The 23,933-nt window shown below is 37.8% G+C and overlaps 1 protein-coding gene across 7 annotated transcripts in view; it reads left to right on the plus strand.

Annotated features, from left to right (window-relative positions):
* NFIB (nuclear factor I B) overlaps positions 1–23,933 on the plus strand; it is a 172,767-nt gene that overhangs the window by 126,870 nt on the left and 21,964 nt on the right. For 2 of the 7 annotated variants that reach the window (XM_041416568.1, XM_041416570.1), the window contains exons 7-10: positions 462–593; positions 3,012–3,196; positions 16,604–16,769; positions 20,294–20,376. In XM_041416568.1, the coding sequence (XP_041272502.1) occupies positions 462–593; positions 3,012–3,196; positions 16,604–16,769; positions 20,294–20,376 (566 nt within the window). The remainder of the gene's footprint in view (positions 1–461; positions 594–3,011; positions 3,197–16,603; positions 16,770–20,293; positions 20,377–23,933) is intronic. The other 5 variants (XM_041416569.1, XM_041416572.1, XM_041416573.1 and 2 more) reach the window with 3 other exon arrangements.

Consider the following 23,933-nt stretch of genomic DNA (forward strand, 5'->3'; position numbering starts at 1 on the left):
AAATAAGTTTTGAAGTAATAAAATAATAAATACCATATACCAAATACCATAAACTGGCATGTGTATGACAATTACCCTACACACCTGAGTGTAGGTGTTCCATTAAGAAATGCAATAAAAATTAAGTGGCTGTTGAAGGAACAGATGATTTGGTGATGTTCTGGGGAGCTGAGGAGTGTCTGGGGAAGTTCTAAAGACATACATTTCTTCACTATTTGGCTTGTCTGGTATGAAAAATAGTAGTTTTAGTTTTGCAGGACAAGGACCTGTTAGGACGTTATTTTTAATTCTCAAACTTGAAAGCAGTAATTTAAAATTAGTTTATTCACCGTAAGGGATTTAGATCATCATACTATATTTGTGCAAGAACAGCAAAATGAAATATCTTCAGTCTATAAAATGATGTGCCCTGAGGCAGGCTCCTAAGTTAATATTACTGTTACATTATTTTTTTGTTGTAGATATGTCTTCTCCTACAATGAAGAAACCTGAAAAGCCTTTGTTTAGTCCTACTTCTCCCCAGGATTCTTCATCAAGACTGAGCACTTTTCCCCAGCATCACCATCCAGGAATCCCAGGAGTTGCACACAGTGGTGAGGGTTATGGAGGAGGAAATAAAAACCTCCCTGTTCATTTGCTCTGTTCTCCTTTCCTATAATCAGATTGTGATGCATTTTTGCAGACTTCCTTAAACACCTAATCCAATTTATAATACTGGTGAAAATAAAAATGGAAAAGGTTGGGATATCCTTACAAGAGTGTTCATTTAGCTGTTCAGGTAATCTGACTGCTGGAAGTCACTAAAAAGAATTTAGGATTAACCAGTGAATAAAATAAACTGTACAATGCATAATGAAACTGACAGAGGAAGGAAGGAGGAAAAATCCTCCTTTATTTCATCCTTTCACCTAAATCCCTTTTTTATTGTTGTTGCTATGACTATATTGTATTTAAATACCAGAATATGCAGGATTTAATACACAAGAGAAGTCATAACCATGTTCACTATGTGACACAATGAAATAAGTACCAGTGCGGCTTTTGAATGCTGAGTCTAAAGAGTCCTGATTAAGTATTTTGCAACACCTGTTTTCTGAAATCATTAGTAAATCCATAGTAAAAATTCACTTGAAGTAAGGATGGAATACGTGAAATGTGACAGAATGCATGTTGTCTTGAGGGTTTATCAGTAATGACAGGGTAATTCCAGCATCATGGTCTGTTTAATTTTGTAGGTGAGACTGATCTTGGTTTTCAGATGAGAACACAGTCCTCAGGAGTGTCCCTCCAACATCTCATCATGTCTCCTTGACATAAATTCCATATAAAAGTTTTAATTTCTTGGGCAGAGCTGAGTGACTAGAGTAAAGCAGATTTGAAAACTTTGGTTTTTTCTTCACATGCAGTTTTTCTTTGAGAAGTTTCTGTTTTATTTTTCCTCCATGATTTCAAGTGACTCCCTTTAAATTAATGTGTAAAGACTATTTTCCCCTTAAAATCCACTTATTTTTTATTACAAAATGGTCCTAGACTCATTCTGGTTGCTCTGAGGTTTCTACTACCAGCAGATACTCAAGCATATAGAGATGATGAGTGAAATAGAAGGGACAGATTTCTCTTAATTTGTGTTTGTTTTGCATAGCTCTGACATGCCAGAGCAGTAATTAGTGTTTTTTTAAACTGAACTTGGTGGGGCTGTCAGTAAAATGAACCTGCTAAAAAAACCAACAAAACAAAAAAACCCAAAAAAACCCAACCAACCCAAACCCCCCCCCCCCCCCAAACCACTTATGAATATATCTTTATATTAAGTGTATAGTTTTATAATATGTATACTTGAGTGACAATCATAACCTATCTTGTGGGTGAATTATTTACTTGCTGGGAAAACCCATTTTAATCTTTGTAGCCTGTTCTATTATGCCAATAAGCAATGCCCAAAAATATAGGAAGTCCTTTAAAAATTAAGCTGGAGAAACCCAGAGATGTGAAAGGTGTTCCAGAAGAGCAATGTTGATGTGCTTGTGCTGATACAGTAGAGAACCATTGAACAGTGTATAAATGACCTTGCTTTACAGACCTGATTTTGTATTTTTCCACTAATGAAAATGGAAACTCCCTGTCTCTTCTCCATTTCCACTGAATTAAGTACCTCTTGTTTCAATACACCAAGTATGTGCTCTCTAGGTAGTGTAGTAAGGGTAGAAAGCATGTGCTTGTGCAGTGTGACAGAAGAAAGCTCTACACTTCCAGACTGACAACTGGGCACCAAAAGGACAAGCTGTTCCTTCCTTGCACTGTGAAAATATTGTTAGTTTAGACACTGCACACAGTGTTTAGGCAGAAAATTCTATGTTTGTAGGGGCTGGAAATAAAGAGAAAGAAAAGAGGAAAAATGGGTAGGGTAGATAATTTTTTTGTTAGTCAAAGACAATTTTATTGGGTGGATTGGTTTCTCAGGGACTGAAGTTGAATGTTCATTAACATTTTCATAAAGGTCAGCAAATATTTGTGGCAATATTAGTGCGTAGATATTGCCCTGTCCCCAAATGAGGCAGGTAGATTGCAATTCTGTGAGGAATCCTCGTTTCTTGGGGCTTGGTGTTTTTCCTGAGTGTTTGAGTGCTGTAAATAAAAGTGGGGGCTTTATTTAGTATTTGATTTGATTTTCTTGGGCTCCAGATGGGGAAAATTGTGTAATTGGAATATCTTTTATGCTCAAGAATGGCTCCTGTTCAAAAAAAAAAAAAAAAGAAAAAAACAATGATGGCATGACCCACAAAATCAAAACAAGATGCACTATGTATGAATTTGAAGCAGATGCACTTTTCATTTCCTGGGATAATGTGAGGGCAGTACCTGTAAGTTTTTCTGTAAAAATGCCATTAAGCAGGAGTGCAATGCATTGATTTATAACTGACTTTTTATTTTTTTTTGCTGTAACACAGAGGTGAAGAATTTTAGAAGAAACAAGATGCGAAGTAATTTTAATTTTATTTTATCTTCTCCAGTCATCTCAACTAGAACTCCACCTCCACCTTCACCATTGCCATTTCCAGCACAAGCTATTCTCCCTCCTGCCCCATCTAGCTACTTCTCTCATCCAACGATCCGATATCCTCCCCACCTGAATCCTCAGGATACTCTGAAGAACTATGTACCTTCTTACGACCCGTCCAGCCCGCAGACTAGCCAGGTACTGTAAAATTATGTGAATCCTCCAGAACAAGTCTTGTGAGCGATATGTGTCTTCTAAGACATCTAGACTGGTGCCTTGCCAGTTCTGGTCTTAGAGAAATCTGGAGCTGCTATATAAGTGATACAACTTACCTTGTTCATCGTGGTTGAGTAAAGGGTGCAGGTTAATCATATTTACTTGCTTTTCCTCTGTCAAGTGTAAGAAAAATACTCTACTGAAAGCCCTGGCAGCAGCAACAGGGCAGGTGCTGGTCCTGCACCCCTCCTGCAGGTTGGGCCACCAGAGGCAAAGCTCCCACTGCAAGGAGTGTGCTGATACATACGCATGTTCAAGTACACGCATGGACATACAGGTATATTTATAGCCTGGCAATGAAAGTAAACTCTTGCAAGTTAGTACTTGTCCTGTTCCACAGGCACTGATATTTCTTTGCATAGTGAGCACAACACAGACATACAAATTATTTTTTCTTCCTTTTGTAGAGAACATGCTGTAGCAGATGCATTCCTGGCAACTGCATGGGTTCAAAGTTGTGTCTGATATTGGAAATTAACATGTTTTTCATTAGTGAAGTAATTTGTGAAGGTCTGTGTGCAAAACTGCTTTCCATGATAGTATCAGCATGCAGTGTTACCATGTGATTTGCACTACAGGATAAACTGCAGTTGAGACTTGGTTTGTCAATACCTGGAGTATGTCCAATGTCGGTGTAATGTAATCTTTGCTGCTCAGGCTGTTATTTTTTTGATGCCTTTCCTGACAGGCTCTTGTGGAGCCCTGTTTCTTGTGCTCTGGCATGTTTTTTGGAAGAGCCTTGGGTATGTAAACTGAAAAGCCAGGTTTTCCTTCTCTAAGAGTTAGGTTCATTTGGAAGGACTTTCTTAGCAGGGATAGAGGGGTTGCTATGACAGTATTTTGTTTTGGGCTGAGGTTGGTTTCCTTCACCAATAGTGACAGGTTTTGCAGCACTCCTTTTGGTTACAGCAGCAATGGGACTTGAGACTGAATCAAACTTCCTCAGTTGAATAACAGCTGTGTACCCTTTGGACTGTGCAGAAGTTAATGGTGGCTAATGTCTCCATGGGCTAATTTCCTGGTCCAGCTGCATGACTTCCTATATATTTAATTAATAAAAAAAAAAAAAAAAAAAAAAAAAAAAAAAAAAAAAAAAAGAGGAAAAAAGGTGGGCCCATAAAATCAAAATTTGGTTTGAAGAAAGAAATTCTGACTATGTGGGTTTTGCTTGTTACAGTATTACTGCAAATTAAACCACTTCAGAATACAAATTGCTGTCTGCACGTGGATTAAAATTCTTTCAATCCTGTATAGCATTTTTTCTGACACTCAGCTGGGAATGTTGCATGCAGGACCTGATTTTAATTTGTGTAAAATTTCCATGAATAACAAAGTCTAATTAAGACACCCATTAAAAGTCCTTAGCTTTAATTCAGTGCGGAAAATCTCAGAGTTCTGTTGGATTTTTTTTGTTAAACTGATGTCTTAATTAGGCACTATTAAGGGAAAAATTATGCAAATTAAATCAGGCCTTTACTGTTATGCATTTCTTTAATTATTCAGTGCTTGTTTTACTTACATTTTGATTTCTTATATATGTTAAAAGAGCAGATTAGGTGATAATCTCTCTGGATTGCTCCACATCCTACTTCAGATCATTACTGAAAAAACTACATTTAAATGAAGTATCTGACTTTCTTTGAGTTCAAAAATGTGCTGTCTTATGATTTTAACATTGGAGAGTATATTCATTGAGCAGGAGTTATGCTTTCAACTTTTTACCCAACTCTTTTTTCTTATCTCTGGTTGAAAAAAGAACCTTTTGACCTTAAAAGATTAAATTTTAGTCTGCTGATTTTTTACAGAGTAGTAGCAAACTGAGAAGATTTTATATTTTTGTATATTCCATAGGGAATAACAAATTTAACTAGCCCAAGTTTACTACTTCCATGACTTTTCATAACGTTTTTATTAGATTAATTTTCTTCATTTCATTTGAGATTTGGTTTAGTTCCTAACAAGAGGAGATAGAGTAAATGATACAAAATATGCAATATCAGGCATTTGCATCATCTATTTACCATAATTTAGTATTATTAACCACTATTAGTGGAATGTTTTAAAAATTTAATTATTTGAAGTTCATCTCTTAGATTTGCTGTAAGTTGGAGCAGTTGCATGCCTAGTCAAAATATCACTAAATAAAATAGTTAAAGTTTGGCTACATAAAAAGTAAAACAGCAGGATTAATTTTTTTTCTTAGGAAAAGAAGAAGCAAGAGTCTGTGAAGTTTCAGTGACAAAAGGGAATTGTTCTGATACAATAGGAAGCTTTGAGCCAAACCAGTCTTTCTTTTCTTAACAAAACTTGAATTTTTATTCAAACAAATTTAATTACTATAAAATTCAAAACTGCATCTGTAGGAATACCACATCAAACTTAATTATACTTTCCCACCTCAAAACATACTCATTTGGATTTCGAAAGGAGAACTATGATGATAGTTTTAATTTAGCTGTAGAAATAGAAAGGATGGATACCCTGACAGCGTTTACCTAAAATGAACTGTTCCTCCTGAACATCTTTCAGTAATACGCTAATTTAGATTGTTACGACAAGCAACTGAGATGCCTTGTACTCCCCACAGCAATTTTGAGATTAATTACATTACTGCTGCACTGATTATAGAGAGACAGTCATGCTATTCAATGGAATACTTTAAGTAAAATTAGTTCAAGTATATAGAGATCTCATAGGTTCCCATTATGGGAAGCACTGAGCAATTTTCTTGACATAATGTTAAATAGTCCAAATTATGTGTGATGAACAGTCAGGAAGTTCAAACAGGCTGTTTGGCTGCATAGAAAAATGGTTCAACAATGGATGATCCTAAACAAAAGGGAGCTGTTGCTGCTGGTTTCATGAATATCTGCTTTTTATCCCCTGCTCAATATGGAGAATAAACAAATAAATGTACTGAACAGAAATAGGTCATGTTAGATATAGAGCTGGACTTGTCTCAAGCTAGTAGTCTGGTAAGTTCCCAGAGTTTTGATAACTGTTGTACTTTCCACTGATATAGAATTTCTGCTAAGCCCTTTTTGGTATATTTATTTCAATGCTTTTCATCTTAGCTAGGTATTCATGTTACTGGTTGAAATTGTATGTGTGAGGATGGATCTGTATTATGATGGGGTACAGGTGTCACTGACTGATGTTGATTATTCAATGCAAGTTTCATCAAAAACGAATCGATTGATATGTGTCTAATCCTCCTATGATGTTTATCCATGCAGAGTGTGTTGAGGTTTTCAAAGCTACCACAAATTTCCAGCATGTATTTCCTTTCTGAATGATTCCAGATGGGTGAATCTTTTAATCTTAGAAAATATTACCTCCTCTGTATCTCTGTACACAAACACATGAAATTCATTATTACTCAGGAGTGTATGAATCATATACAGTATCAAAATAAGATTTCTAATGAACCTGAACAAATAGTCAAGCACAACATTACTTGTGGCTGAAATCAAAACCAAAACCTCCAAATGTAATTCACAGTTGAGTTAAATGGAATAATTTCCTGATGGTGTGGTGAATCATAGAAAAAGGATTGGCAAGTGTGATAAAGGAAATGCAGTAAAGCAAACAGTTGAGGTGAATCCTGCTGATGAACATCCCGGTATCAGTAAGAATTATCTTTTCTTCTGACTGAGCCAAGCAAACAGAAGCAGACAATCTTCCAAGCGTTTTTTGTATGTTATTATGAAGAGCACAGTTTACTGTAAGCTTAGCTCAAATGTTGTGATATTTATGATGAAATATGCAGTTTTATGACATGGTAAACTAACTGAACTTGATGGGAGTTAAGTATTGGACTGTTTTCTCCTTACAAGAAATGTACTACAGGTTGAGTGAACTCCTGCATATTTACAATATATATGACTGCATATTTGCCTAAAGTTCCTGTGTATGATAAAACATATTTTATTGCAGACTGATCTAGTTTGTAGCTTTATTTTTTCATTGGTTTTGTCTTTGTCTGAAGAGAGAAGTATCTGAAGTGCTAGAGAATAATTGTTTCTGGAAGCTGATGAGGCCACTTATTTTCTTCCTGTAATTGATTGGGATATTGAACCTTTTGTTCAATGAAAGGAACATACTTCAGGGATTCCAGGCAGATGCTTTGTCTTACATTCTTCAATACAATAATTACAGTCATTTGGTGTTGATGAGGGGATCTTGTGAGGCTCTCTTTGGGCTGGTCAAAGTGTTTCCTCTTGATTCTTGGGAGAGTACTAGCAGAATAAGCCAAAGCATGCAAAACTGTGTGCATATGGTTTCTTTGGTATAGCTAGGACCTCTTGTATTTGTTGATGTTTAATAATTTTCAGCTTCTTGAGCAAGTGTTTTCTTGTAATTTTTAAGAAATTATTGAAGATTAAATAAGACAATGTGCAGTTTTTAATTGTGATTGGGAGGCAAAGATTAAATCCTATCTTAACACTATCTACTGACAAGCTGTTTTAGGATTTAATTGCAGTTGTAAATGATTATTTTGTATTTAATCTGCTCTAAATGCATAAGTCTCCAAATGCATGAAATACTATGTAATATACTATGTATTTAATGTATATCTTTTGAACATTTATATACAAAGAGGATTCTGTCACAAAAGCTTATCCAGGTAAAGTTTATCACAGGTAAAATTATGATTCAGGATGTAGGACTCTAGACTGTCTTATGGGATCTATGTCTGAACATGGATTGCTGAAACTCTGCAGTTGCTTTCAGTTTCAGCAACATTATATCAAGATGAAAATTCATATATCAGTTCGCCAAATGAGGGAGGCTTGGGACTTTCTAGATCAAAGTTGACATGTTGATTTCTTATAGAGAGCACAGAAGGGATATTGTCAGCCAAGAACTGGCAGCAATGTATATTTCTCTAAAGCTAATTTTTCAGGTAACTGCATGTCATATCATATAAAGCTTTGGTGTGGTATTTCAGAGGTCTGTGTGAGATGTGCTGTCACAACGAGTTACTCAGATTCTTAATAGAGAATCTAGGGAGATTAATTCCTCTGAAAAGTGGTAAGGGGCACTAAAAGAAGACAAAGTGCATTTCTGTTTTGTTCAATAGCAGGAAGGAAACCTGTGTCTGGTGGGAGAATAACATGGCTGATATTTGGGCATGTATGTGAACAAAAATCTGAAAGGAGCTTGATTAAATACTGATTATAAATATGTTCAAAAATCCTATCAGGGAAAAGAGATACAGTGAATCGTGACTTTAAAAAAGTTCATATTCATATCAGTTACAGGTTTCTGTTCAGACTTCAGATGTGAGAATTAAAACAAAATGTGCACAGTGCACACCATCAGATAACAACAGCCTGACATTCTGAGTTATGTAATAGCTCTGAGAGCAAATACAACTTGGCCTTTAGGCACATAAATTAATTAAACTGTGGCAATTGCGAGTCAGTGAGGAGCAAGGGGTGGAAGTACCTGAGTTGCTGTTGAGTGGCTGATTATAAGAGGTCTCTGGGGAGCGTGGCGACCTGGAGCGGGCAAACAGGGATGTGGTGAGTCTCTGGGGCATGTACAAGGCTGTTTGCATGGCAGTTCGCGCAGGCAGGGCAAACAGGCAGGGTTGCCAACTTTCTTGCTAGTAAGGAATCCTCTGTGTTGTTTGAGGTTTTTCTGCTGCCTGGTTGTGTTTGAGGTGTCTGTTAATAATGGTTTCTACATAGTCAAAAACTGTGGCTGGTGGGCGAGTTGAGCCCTCCAAAACAGACCCATCCGTGCCCAGAGTGTTTGAGCTTATCTGTGGCTTCAGGGAGTGTTGTGGAGGAGACCTGCCTGCGGTGTGAACACGTGAACGACCTCCTTTCACTGGTGGCTGAGCTTAGGGAGGAAGTTGAAAGGTTAAGGAGTATCAGGGAAAGTGAAAGGGAAATACACTGGTGGAGTTCAGCCCTTCCATCTTTAAGGGAGGCCTCTGACCGAGAGACTGAGGACTTATGTGCCTCCCGCTCTCAGGAAATAGAAGGGCACCTGGTGGATGAAGAGGAGTGCAAATTGGTCCCCATTCGGGGAGGTAATAACAAAAACTCCTCCCCATCCCCATCATCCAGCCAGGTACCACTACAGAATAGGTATGAGGTCCTGGAACTAGAGACCCAACTAGATGATTTAGAAGAAAACTGTCTGCCCACTGAGTCCCCCAATTATGATTCATCTGTAAGATGGATCACTACCTCTAACATCAAGAAGAAAAGAAGGGTTATTCGTAGTAGGTGATTCCCTTCTGAAGGGAACTGAGGGCCCCATTTGTCGACCAGACCCATCCCACAGGGAGGTATGTTGCCTCCCTGGGGCCCGGGTACAAAATATCACTGAGAGACTTCCTGGGCTAATTCAGCCCTCTGATTATTATCCACTGCTGATAGTCCAGGCTGGCGGTGATGAGATTGAAAAGAGGAGTGTCAAGGCAATTAGAAAGGACTTTAGGGTACTGGATCAGGTAGTTGAAAGGGCAGGAGCTCAGGTAGTGTTCTGCTCAGTCCCTTTGGTGGTGGAGGAAAATGATGAAAGAAACAGGAGAATCCGCATCAACAAATGGCTTAAGGGTTGGTGTCGTTGGCAAAATTTTGGATTCTTTGATCATGGGGAAACTTTTACAGCATCTGCTCTGCTGGAACCAGATGGGGTACATCTCTCTGTTAAGGGCAAAAGGTTTTTAGTTCATGAACTGGCAGACCTCATTGAGAGGGCTTTAAACTAGGTTTGAAGGCGGAAGGGGATGCAGCTGGTCTCTCTGGAAGTGGGCCCAAGGGTTGCAAGGCTAAGTTAGGGGTGAAGTCAGTAGCTGAGGTGCATGTATACCAATGCATGCAGCTTGGGCAACAAACAAGAAGAACTGGAGGCCATGGTTCAGCTGCAGAGCTATGATGTAGTTGCCACCACGGAAACATGGTGGGATGACTCACATGGCTGGAGCGCTGCACTGGATGGCTACAAGCTCTTCAGAAGAGACAGGAAAGGAAGAAGTGGTGGAGGGGTGGCCCTTTGTATTAAGCAGACTTTTGATGCCTTGGAAATTGAAACTAAGGAAGATGGAGTTGAATGTCTATGGGGAAGAATTAAGGGGAATGCCAACAAGGCGACACCCTACTGGGAGTCTGTTGTCGTCCACCCAACCAGGAAGAGAAGAGGTAGATGACTTATTCTATAAGCAACCAGGTAGTGTTTCAGGATCATCAGCCCTTGTTCTTGTGAGTGACTTCAACCTACCAGACATCTGCTGGGAACTTAATACAGCAGTAAAGAGGCAGTCCAGGAAATTTTTAGAGTGTATGGAGGACAACTTTTTGTCGCAGCTGGTGGGTGAACCCACCAGGGGAGGGACTATGTTAGATCTGCTGTTTACAAATAGAGATGGGCTGGTGGGAGATGTGGTGGTTGGAGGTCGCTTGGGGCAGAGTGATCATGAAATAATAGTTCTCAATATTTGGTAAAGTTAGGAGGAGCACTAGTAAGACTCTTGCACTGGGCTTCAGGAGGGCAGACTTTGGCCTGTTTAGGAGACTTATTCAGAGTGTCCCTTGGGAGGCAGCCCTTAAAAACAAAGGAGTTCGGGAAGGGTGGGCTTGCCTCAAAACAGAGATCTTGAGGGCACAGGAACAGACTGTCCCTTTGTGCTGAAAGATAAGTCAGCAGGGTAAATGTCCAGCCTGGCTGGGCAAAGAGGTTTTGGAGGAACTCAGGAATAAAAAGAGGATGTATCAGCTTTGGAAGGAGGGTCAGATCTCTAAGGAAGTATTCAAGAGTGCTGCTAGAGCATGCAGGGAAAAAAATTAGGGAGGCCAAAGCTCAGTTTGAACTTAGAATGGCGACTTCTGTAAAGGATAATAAAAAATGTTTTTACAAATACATTAATGCTAGAAGGAAGGGTAAGACCAGCCTTAGTTCTTTATTGGACAAGGAAGGGAACTTAGTATCTGCAGATGAGGAGAAGGCAGAAGTGCTTAATGCCTACTTTGCCTCAGGTATTAGTGGGAAAATGACTTGCCTTCAAGATACCTGTCTGCCTGGGCTGGCTGATGGTGCCAGGGATCAGAATGGTCCCCCCATTATCCAAGAGGAGACAGTCAAAGAACTATTGAAATGCTTGGATGTTCGTAAATCTATGGGACCTGATGGGATCCACCCCAGGGTAATGAGAGAGCTGGCAGATGAGCTTACAAAGCCACTCTCCATCATTTACCAACAGTCCTGGCTCACTGGTGAGGTTCCGGATGACTGGAAGCTGGCCAATGTGACACCCATTCACAAAAAGGGTGCAAAGGAGGATCCTGGTAATTATAGACCAGTCAGCCTGACCTCAGTACCTGGCAAAATAATGGAACAGTTTATATTAAGTGCCATCATGCAGAATTTACAGGATGGCCAGGGTATCAGACCCAGTCAGCATGGGTTTAGGAGGGGTAGGTCAGTTTAATAAACCTGGTCACCTTTTATGACCAAGTAACCGCCTAGTGGATGCAGGGAAGGCTGTAGATGTTGTTTATTTGGATTTCAGCAAGGCCTTTGACACGGTCTCCCACAGCACACTCCTAGATAAGCTAGCAGCCCATGGCTTGGATAGGAGCGCTCTGTGCTGGGTTCAGAACTGGCTGGATGCCGGGCCCAGAGAGTGCTGGTGAGTGGTGCTGCATCCAGCTGGGGCCAGGCACCAGTGATGTCCCTCAGGGGTCTGTGCTGAGGCCAGTTCTGTTTAATATTTTTATTGATGATATGGATGAGGGTTTAGTAAATTTGCAGGTGACACTAAGCTGGGAGCATGTGTTGAACTGTTAGATGGACGGAGGACTTTGCAGAGGAACTTGGAACAGTTGGATGCATGGGCAGAATCTAATGGGATGAAGTTCAATAAGTCCAAGTGCCGAGTCCTGCACTTTGGCCACAATAACCCCCTGCAGTGTTACAGGCTGGGGATGATGTGGCTGGACAGTCCTCAGGTGGAAAGAGACCTGGGGGTGCTGGTTGACAGTCAGCTGGACATGAGCCAGCAGTGTGCCCAGGTGGCCAATGGCATCCTGGCCAGTATCAGGAATAATGTGGCCAGCAGGAGCAGGGAGGTCATTCTTCCCCTGTACTCGGCACTGGTGAGGCCACACCTTGAGTATTGTGTCCAGTTCTGGGCCCCTCAGTTCAGGAGGGACGTTGAGATGCTTGAGCGTGTCCAAAGGAGAGCAACGAGGCTGGTGAGGGGCTTGGAATACAAGCCATATGAGGAACAACTGAGGGAGCCTGGAGAAAAGGAGACTCAGAGGTGACCTTATCACTCTCTTCAACTTCCTGAAGGGTGGCTGTGGTGAGCTGGGGGTCGGTCTCTTTCTCCGGGCAACAACAGATAGAACAAGAGGACACAGTCTCAAGCTGCGCCAAGGGAGATACAGGCTAGACTTAAGGAGGAAGTTTTTCACAGAAAGATTGGTCAAATACTGGAATCATCTGCCCAGGGAGGTGGTGGAGTCACCATCTCTGAATGTGTTTAAAAAAAAGACTTGGATGTGGCACTTGGTACCATGACCTAGTTGAGGTGTTAGAACATGGGTTGGACTCAATGATCCCTTCCAACCTAGAAATTCTGTGATTCTGTGAATTCAAGATGGTGGAATTAAAAAAAGATCAAAATTGTAACAGATTTTAAAATCAAATTAGCGTTCAATCCAAGAGTAGAAAAATGTATGCCTGCACAAATAAGGGCTAAATTTCCCTTTAGAAATAGACCTTCATTATGTTTACTTCTTTTCCTCACAGATTTTCTAATGCACAGCTTGTTTATCTAACACAGCTGCCTCTATGGAATTTGCTTGAGGTTTATGCCTCAGGCATTGCCTCTGTGAATCCATCACATAGACATATTGAAGCCCTATTTGATGGTAACATCTGATTCTTCACCTGCAATGCATTTGTCTGTAAGAGTCTCTTCAGGAAAACTGGAACTGGAATACTGAACTTGTTTTGTATAAGGAAAAAATTAATTTGTGTTAAATGAAATACTGTAAGTATTTGCACTTTTAATTCAAGTGGATAGTGTCCAAATAGATATGCAGTTTCCATGCTAAAATACTGTTTGATATAACTGTAAAGGACAAAAGGAGAATAGGTCACAGAAGTTCTTTCTAGCTGGCAGTTTTCAATAAGATTATGAAGGGGCTGTTTCTGACAAAAGGGTTTCCCTTTTTGGACTGAAAACTTAAAGCAGCTCAGAGGACTTGAGACACTTGAGAGAGCTGATGCTCATGGTCTTGTACTGCTATCAATTGCACCATCCATAATCTAGACTTTTATTTCAAAAGTTTTGAATTTGTTTCCAAAGATAACCATGGAAGTGTGAAATGAGTATAAACTGATGCAGCACTATCTGCATCAATCTGAAGACAGACCAAAGCAATAACGCTGAGGCAATTACATGATCTGTTTTTAGGAGTACTTTTGTGATCTTAAGCTGCAAACTAGTTGTGATAACTGAAATGTTAGTTTGGCTAATTACAGCACTCTTGTTCACTGCACGCAAGAAAAAAAAATATGGATGTTTTTTGAAGGCTTCTTATGAGAGATGTTGTTCTAATAGAATTTGTGAGAGTATGAGAGTGCCATTCATAAACTCTGTTTTCAAAAGTAGCACACTTATGAAAAGCACTGAAGTTTAAAGCAAATTTCAAGTGTACCATTTCCTAAGAGAACCTTGTTCAAAAGGAGGACCTTGGTTTACAGGTCCTTCTGTAAAGACAGCTCTATTGTTGAAGCAGAACTGTATTTGTGAACTTCACACCAGATATGTGTGTGAAATTACCTACAACTGGATTGCAATTGCATTTGAAATCTAATGTGCAGAGTGTGAAGTATTGGAACTATAAGAATTAAACTTACTAAAGTAACAAGTTTTCCTTGTTTTTTACCTCAGAGGTTTCTTTTCTGTGAATAGAAGACCTCAGTGTCGTTGTATTGCAACTGCACTCACTTTTACATGTGAGACCGATATAGAAATTCCACTTAGGAGGAAATTCAGGGAATTAAAAAAAAAAGAAAGAAATGGAGGCACTTGGTGTGGGGAATCACAAACTGCATCTACTGAAATCACTGGTATGAATCACTGAAATCTCTGACTGTCAACAAGCACAGGATTTCACCCTCTATTTGGATGCAGTGGGGTGTTGTACTGCACTGCCATTATGTATCACAGAGGGAAGAATTTGGTTTAGAAGAAAATGGCGTATAAGTAAAATATTTTTTTAAATCTTTGTCTGAATAAGGAGTGGGTTTGCTCATTTGGGCCATATGGATAAGGGCAAAGCTGAGATATATGTGAGCCACTGTTATCCCTGGCTGGGATCACTACAGAACAATATAAGGTGATACATTTCTGTAAATCATCATGATCTTCTGTGATCTTCTAATTTATTTTAATTTATTGTAATTTATTCTTGTCTGTCTTTGGAGACAGCTGTTTTTGTAAGCTGATTATACTGTCTATTTAAATTCATACACTTCACAGAATCTTCTTTCTTAGTTTTAATAAAAGTTGATCATTTTGGTAAGAGATTCTCAGCTACTTTTGTGATGTTAGTATACCACATAAGCTAAGGCTTCTATGGTAGCCTTGTGGTTGCAGGTCAGCGACTCCACATACAAGCTACCAGATGTAACTGAGAGCTGGTATTCCCTCCAGCAGGCTGTGTGGACAGCTGGGCTGCCAGGACAGGAGAAGAGGCTTGCCTCTGCAGCAGACTCCCTGGAAGCATAGTGAAAATCTGGTCCAACTTAGTGAGCATGTCTTCCTGACAGGAGTTGTATCTAGAGAGTGACTTTTTCTCATTAGGAAGGGTAATGCCACTCATAATTATTGTGGTTTTTTACTGTTTTTTTCATTGTAAGGCTTCTGATTTTGGAGAGGGGAGATAGGCAGCTAATTGCTATATGTTCCTATGGATACCATATTGGTTTCCATTTTCATTTATATTTTCTAGTGTTTTCTGCTAATTTAGCTTTAGATGTCCTAAACAAGACTTTCCCTCAGGTTCATTTGCAAAGTTTAGTGAATCATACTGCCAGGAAGTTTCTTGTTCTATTAATTTTAAATTTCCTCCTTCTTAATTTCATTCCATTACCCCAAGTATGCATTTCCTGTATTTTCCAAATAATTCCTTCCTCTTCTGCATATTTATACTTCTCACATACTTGTGGTAATTGTGTCAGTCCAGTTATTATTTCACTACCGTAGTCATACTTACCTCCTTTAACTTTTCTTTGCATCAGTTGAATTGTGTCCTTAATCAGTCCGTGTCTTTAGGTTATCTTAACTTGACAAGATGCTTCTGATTAAAAGATTCCCAGTATTTCATGTTTGTATGGCTCTTTTAAAATCATAGTGACTCATAAAAATGATTTAAAATCATAGTGATTCATGTGACTCATAGAGCATGCAATCAGTTTAAGACAGAAGTTATCAGCCGCTGTTGTAAAAACTATTTACTATGTGCTAGTTTTTATTGCAAGTTATTTACCCTTGGAGTATTTGCAGTCATGTGGAATGTCCAAGGTTTGTTTAAGCACAGGATAAACATATATTTAGCAGTCAAAATTGCCATATTCAGATGCGCCTACATGTAGATAGTACCATAGTACCTTGATGGCCTGTACCTGGAATAAGGTCATATGCAGACAGCCTCCTGTATCTATGAAAGAGGTGTTATTACTTATTATGCTCTTGACTTGCAAAGTTCCCATTATTAAACACTTCTGTGTTTTTCATAGGTGGCTTTTTGCCAGATGTTATAATGTGTACATTATAGTGCATCGTATCCAAACCCTCTACCCTATTCCCAAATTGTGAATCACTAGTTAGCCTTCCAGGGTGAGTAACCTCTGCGGACAACTGTGGTCAAGTCTTGGTTGTCCTCCAAGCCAAAGTGGTATGGCATGTAAAAACAGAGGTTTTACATCAGTTGTTTGCTCTTAATACTTCATACATTAGGCCTGTGCCTGGTCAGTTTGCTCCTGCTATCATGGGATTTTGGTTCACAGACACTTCATGAGCAGCAAAAATATTTTGAAACAATCCGATGCATGTGCACCTAGTAGGAAGAATGCAGAGGAATGCTTACCAAAAAGCATGATCATGTACTACCTATCTGAAAAGAGACCTGCCTGGTGAAAATATCACATGGAAATACATTGCCTATTTAAAGCAGCACATTCCAAAACACAGGTGATAGGCAATTGATAGGCAATCCTGGAAAACCCTAGGATAGGTAGGTTCCTTAAACACAATGTGTATATTTCACAAGTCATTCTTTTGGTTTTGTTTTGTAGCCTAACAGCAGTGGTCAAGTAGTAGGGAAAGTGCCTGGCCATTTTACTCCAGTTTTGGCACCCTCTCCCCATCACAGTGCGGTGCGACCTGTGACCCTGACCATGACAGATACTAAACCCATCACTACATCCACTGAAGGTGAGGCATCTTCACCTACAGCAACCAGTAAGTATTTCTTTAGGAAACAAAAAATGTCCATCAAAGATTTGATATGATTTCAAATTGAGGCCAGAAAAAGGCGCCTTTTCCTACTATTTGACCAAGCGGATGCTCATCATTTTACATGGAGAGCAAACGTGATCTGACTGCAAAGCTTTTCCTCCCAAAATTGCAACCAGTGGATCATGTTACACGAACCAAAGTTTGTGACATGACAAGCAAAATGAAAGGGAAAAGCCTGCATATTTGACCACTATTCAAGGAAAAGAAAATGTGTTTTTTCATCTGAGGTGGACATTGTTAAGACATTGAGAAGCACACCCAGACAGTAAGGTTTTACAATGAGCCACAGATGGAATCCCAAACAGGGACTGGATAATTTGCTCCTCAATGGACTTTCCTACAGAAATCAAACCTTGTTACAACACATACTGAATCTGAGCTATGATAATTGCATGTTAATATAGGTTGTGTCATTTTTAACAAAAACAACTGTTGTGGCAAAAAAAAAAAATTTCATTCCTTGTAATTTCTACAAGGGATGGTAGATCCACTGTTTGTTCTTGTTGTTTTTTAAAATAGAAAGTAACAAACTCTAACTTCAATGTTTTAAGCTCTTTACTGCATATAGGATCATGTTATTTGTCCTATTATCTTCAATGGAATTGCAGTTCTAGAAATAAGGGCAAGTATCTAGACTAATTTCTTCCCTTCAGAGTATTCATGATAAGTAGTGCAGAATGTTGCTTTTTAACTGTGTTCTGAATTTCTGTTGTCCTTGAACTTCTATTTGGATTTGAGATGGCCAGTGTTACCAGCACTTATCAGAGTGGTGAAGATTTTAGGACACACTTCCAGATTCTTTGGAAAAAATCTTAATAGTCTTTTAAAGTCTTACAAATTTTTAGGATTTGTAACATTAAAATTACTTGTTCTAGACCTATTTAATATCTGAACTTCAAATACACTCCCTAACTATTGGTCTGCCATTAATGGAGACCATAAAGAGTATCCTTTTCAGGTGCTACACCACTTTAAAACTTTTCATTAGAATCTGAGGAAGAGATGAAACTCAAAGGCATAAGATGTGAGGAGAAAACTGTTCTAAGCATTTATTATAAAAGGGTAGTAGTAACTTTTAGAGAAACTATTGCTCAGGTATATTAAAAATATATATATATATATATATATATATATATATATATTTGTTTATGGAAGCATTTTACCTGCCCTTTCAGTATATGAGGTTTTTTAAGAGGTCTTAAATTGTTAAGGGTCTGTCTGTAGCCCCACTGGTGATTTGTGGTGCAGTTTTTGGACCTTTTAAGAAGAGTTAGTTTTAGCAGCGACGTAGAAGCTATTACTCTTAACATTTGCACCAGAACAGAAAACTGAGAAAAGTAAGTTCTTGTACAGTTTCAAGTATTCGTGGTTTCACTCTACTTTGACATGATTGTGCTTGGCCTACATATCTCTCTTAGATGAAGTCAGGGTTTCTGATAAAAATGGCAAAAAGAACAGAGTAAATGTCAGAACTGTTTTGGGATGTTTCCTGGTTATATGACCTTAATCATCATTATCAGAGAGCATACCTAATCTGTACATTGTCCTACTACCAAGGGAACTATTTGGATCATATTTTCCAATTAAATAATCACCCAGTTTCTTGTGGAACTCATGGGAACCTGAATAACTGATTCCTGCTGAACTTTTAGAACACCTTGGCTTAGATACTTAAAATAAGGCTTCCTCCATGCTTCTATATTAGTTTCCAAGTAAATTCTTGCCACTAAAACACATAAATAACAATATAAAAAGTCCCTATGTGCAAATTTTATTTTTTTATGTGGCCGTACTGCCTACAAGATAGGTATAACACCTCACCTGCTCAGGGTGTTATGATTTTCGGAAAACTACATTAGTCTATCTCCTTGATAAAGGCTTTTGGCACTGGGTTGGTAACTGTAAGAGCATAAATAAATGAAGAAATATGGCTTGTTGATGAAGGAAAATAACAATAAAATGAGGGATCATGTCCTTCTGATATATAAACTATGTATGACTACATGTAAACTGTATTATCAGTCCAATTGTATTGTCAGTTATAATAGGACCATCACACTGATTACTGATGTTAACTTAATGGGGAAATCAACACATTTTTTGGCATAGTTTTACTTTTATTTGCAGTGATTGACTGATTGATTGGTCCAAAATATAGATAGTTATATATTTATATAACTTGGACAAAAAAAAATCATTATTATTCAGTGTGATGAAAATAAATTGGCAAATGATTAGCACTGCTTATCATTCTGAAGTGCTATGGCAGAATTTTTATTAATGAGAGAGAACATCAGGCTTTAATAATATTTATGGAACCCTGTGGCCTCCATCATAATTTCTTTTTAATAACTGGTAAATTCTTATGACAGTTTTCCAGTAAAGCCTGTTTACTGTATATAGATTTATTTTTTTAATGAGTGCATTTTCTTAGTTTTTTCCATGTGGACTTAATATTAGCAGTGCAGTTTAGTAAGTACTCTCATCTAGCTTCCCACTGGCATGCTTGTATGTGTCTGTCCAGTTTCAGTGGTTTTGCTGCTAAATCTTTGCTATTTTTCCAGCAAGTTTCCAGGCTGTGATGCTACAGATTGCAGTGTGGATATCTCCACACTGGGAAGCTGAGTAAGAGCACCTAACTAATTTGATATGTGCCACTAAAAGACATGAGAACATAATGACTTTTAGGAATTACTGGGAGAGACCAGAGAGGAATTTGTCCCATAGGTGAAGGATCCATTCTCTGTATCTAATCCCAGCATCACTTGACATTCCCTTTCTTCTCAGAAATGGATTTCCTCAATCTTCTGAAGCAGATAGTGAGAGAATTATTTTAGTAGCTCCCCTCAGAAAATATTTTTTTCTGATGTATGGTGCAGTTGAATATTTTCTGTTCTATTGCACTGTAAGAATTAGCTCCCTTCTTAGGAAAATGTTAACCAGATTATATCCCATTACTGCAAAGATTCATTTCATGCCACAGAAGTAAACCAAACTTTTCATTCTAATTTATGTTTTTCTTTTACAGTTTTTATGTACTTTCTCAGTAAAAACAGGGCCTTTACAGAAGGAAAAATAATGTGATCATGAATATTTTCTCTCAGCATTGTACTATCAGTGATTTCACTGTTGATTTAGATTGGTATAATAGAAATTAAAAGTGTGATTAGTTCAAATAAATAAATTATGAAATAATTTGAAAAAAAAATCAAAGGAGCTACTATTGTCAAGAGACATCATTGTGATTTACACATGCAGCTTCCATTGAAGTTTATAGGAATTTACACATGCCTTTCCAAATTTGGTCCAATATTTCTTTTGCTTTCTCTTAAAGAAAAGCCAAAGACACTTCCTATATATTGCAAAATCATAACTCTAGATCTCTCATATTTGTACTGTACCTGCACAAGGTAATAGATATGATAGGTTGGTATTTTTATCAATATGTTTTGTTCTTCCTTAATCAGCCTACACAGCCTCAGGCACATCCCAAGCCAATCGATATGTGGGACTAAGCCCAAGAGACCCATCCTTCCTACACCAGCAACAGGTGGGCAAGTTTCACATAGGTGTAATGATGTAGAGAAACTTTTATGGTATTACCTTCCTACATGCTGCCACTGGTATCTTGTATTAGACCGAAATCTGGAAGTTTTTAGTATTTGTCACGTGAAGATGATGTTTACTCAAAACAAACTGAATGCTTTAAGAAATATCAGTTTAGCCTATTGTTTCTTTATTAGATTGGTCCCATCTTAAGGAACTCCTGATGTTTCTTTCAATATTTTATTTTTCAAGAGTTCATACATTTAATCTTTAATAGGATTTTAGGAAGTAGAATGAGGTGTTTAAGAAACAAATACTAATTTCAAAATAGTTTACAAAAATAAGCAAAACTTTCAAAGCAAAAAATACAGTTTATTATTTTCAAATTTTCTTTCCTTTTCCTACAGATGTTTAACACATTTCTTCATTTTACTTTTAGTTGTAAAACCAAATTCTCAAGGCACCACATCATCATTTCTAGTGCAATAGGTTTAAATTGGTCTGCTGATTTTAAATGTGAAAAAACCCACACTTTTATCCTAGTTTCTTCCATCATTTATATTTCAAGTAGCATTTTAAATTTCACATCTCATTAATGCTGTAAATTTAATGCAAATGAAGTGTTTACCCAAACTGTGAAAATACAGAGAGCTGAGATTAATGATGGCATACAAATAAATTAGCTGCAGTCAGTAGCAAGGCCATGCACATACAGAAATGGTACATTTCAAAAACAAATTCAAACCCTTTAGAATTTTAATGTACTTTATGATGTGTGCTTATGTTCCTCTTAGATCTTAACAGTATAGGACTTTGAAGTTCACAGCATGCAAAATGTTACAAGGAGAAAAGCTGAATGTGGCAATAAGAAAGAGGGTGTTAAATAGACCTTGGCATTTTTGTACTGTGTTTTTTTCTCGGACTTGTGTTCCTGTCAGCAGTTTATATGCATTTCTGTTTCATTTTTCAGTAAAACCTATCTGTTCTACATTGTTAAGCTATAGCTGACCCATGCTTCAGCTGAAACTCCTTATCCATACCCACTCACAGGGCAAGGAGGCAGTATGTCCATTTTAAAGGTCACCATGTGCAGAGTTCAGAGAAAATCATAAAGATGATAATTTTTGTTTTATTGTCTTTGCTCTTAACTCACTATTCTTTTCTAACATATGCAATGGACATATCTCTGTTTACCTGAGTCTGTTTGTGTGTATGAATGCCTACAGATGCATAGAAAATAAAGGAGTAGTACGCACAACTGAAACTATCCAAAAGAGCAGAATACTTAAAGTTTTTCAGATGGATAAATATGGACATATGAGTATGTATGGGTATGTTTCTAATGAATCAGTTACCTTCACTCAATTCTAAAGGTGACATATAGAGATGACAGACTATATATATACACACAGACACATAACCCAGAAAGTAAGGTAGAGCATTGAGATTGTCTAAACAACTTCAAGAGAGCAAAGTTTATCCATTGGTAAGGCAGAAATGGCATTGATTTACTATGTCCTTTCATTACTTCGCAACAATATAAAAGAGACCACTCTTTTTGTGGCAGATTTTAAATGCATTTGCTTTAAAGCAACCCATGATGAATGAAAAGAAAAATCAAGGGGTACGTGAAATAAGGCAATTAATTATTTTGTATTAGTGGAAAGAAATTTTCAATTAGAAAGCCATTGGTTTTAGTTCCAGAGAGATCTTTTAAACATCCTCCCCTGTAATGCACAGTGACCCCTTAAGAATAAATATTGTCACCAGTACCTTTTTTACTTCATTGGAGGAGTCTTTATGAAGATTTATTCTCTCTGGTTATGAGAAATATTAGCAAGCACCCATGAGTAGTTTTTGTTGCTGTTAAAAAGAGCCATTATGTAGCCCATTTAAGTTACAGTAACCACAATAAATTTAAAAGTTACACATGTATTTTGCAACACACACTCACATGGAGTCTTGACAAGGTGACAGCTTCCTAGAAATTCCAGTAACCATGTACAGCCCAGCATACCCCACATTTACATGGGAAGCACTGAAAAAAACTTTGAAAGACAATATATAATAGAGCCAGTGAGAGAATTTGTTGGTTTTTACTGATCTGAATAATGTGAAATTGTGATATTATATGCAGTACTTAGCCTGCAACTAATTGATAGTTAACTATCTAATTCATAGTTAGAAAGACTAGATTCTAATGGGGAATGGGAGTCCACTTTCTGATACACTAGCTGGTAGATCTCCACATTACTTGCCTTGAAATGCCAGCTATTTCTATGCTGTGGCATATATAGTTACAAAAAATAACATCTTGCTTCAGTGACATTTGGAGAGTCACATATATCTTGGCATTTTCATGTAAAAAATTCATATCAGACCTCCTCTGTCTATTAGAAATTAGACCACTCATTTTTCTTTTTTTGATTCAGCATCAGCTTCTGAGAATTGTTAAGTGTTGATGATGTAACTGCAGGAAGAACACCATGGGAGAGCGCAAGAGACATGATAAGGGACCTGAATGAGAGAATTTTTCTCAATTTTATTGTTGGTCATTGGTGGAAGTATTTTCTGAAGCCAAATCTGCTCACTGTTCTTTATCTCTGCTGAGAAACATCCTAGCTAAATTAAATAAAAGAAAGGTTGGATAATCTTTGCAATTATATGGGTGCACCTTCATCTTCCTCCCCTCTATTAATTTGCATTTATTGAAGATTTGTGATTTCTAAGCCTAGACTAGAGGAAAAAAACAACAAAACAACAAAACAACAAAGTGAGGAAAGTCAGTCAAATTCTACCTTCTATAAGTGGACACAATTCCTTACCAGATTCTAGTTGTGTCTGCATTCTTTTGGCTAAGTAACTTTAATGGCAAGGTCATTAGCTCAGTAACAAATTCTTAATGATCAAGATCCTCACAGTTATGTGATGACATTTCTTTAGCCTCCTTGTGTCATGATTCTCCAACTTCATGTATTTATTATGGTATTGAAATGACAAATACTTAGAGTCAGGTTATGTTGTTTCTGGCAATAATGCTAGAAAGTTGCCAGAAGTACTAGTCATATACTTTGCCCTTGTATATATTTTAAAAAGATGGATGGATGGATGGATGGATGGATGGATGGATGGATGGATGGATGGATAGATGGGTGTTAGGTGGATGCATGGATGGATGGATGGATGGATAGATGGATGAATACATAGACACTTGTATTTATTGCAAGTGCAGATGAATGATATCAGGTAAAAATAAAGTTTCTGTGGAAATTAATGGAATAATGGCAAGGTTTTGTTCTTTACCAATTTATTTTAGTGCACCTCTGGGCCTTGCATAGATGATTTTATTTTTAATTAAAAAACGTAAATAAATGGAATAGCTATTAGGGTTGTTAACAATAATCTCTAGAACTTTCACTGTGCTAACTAATGCTGGCCCAACTACTGAGGAGTTAATGAACTCTTCTAGTTTTTGCACTGATAAACTCAGTGTCATGGTTTTCATCAAAGCTTGCGCTTTCTGGGTATGGTACATTGCATTTATGATTTTCACCCAGATTT

Source organism: Onychostruthus taczanowskii, unplaced genomic scaffold, assembly GCF_017590055.1.
Source record: "Onychostruthus taczanowskii isolate IOZ18803 unplaced genomic scaffold, ASM1759005v1 scaffold52, whole genome shotgun sequence".
NCBI lineage: Eukaryota > Metazoa > Chordata > Aves > Passeriformes > Passeridae > Onychostruthus > Onychostruthus taczanowskii.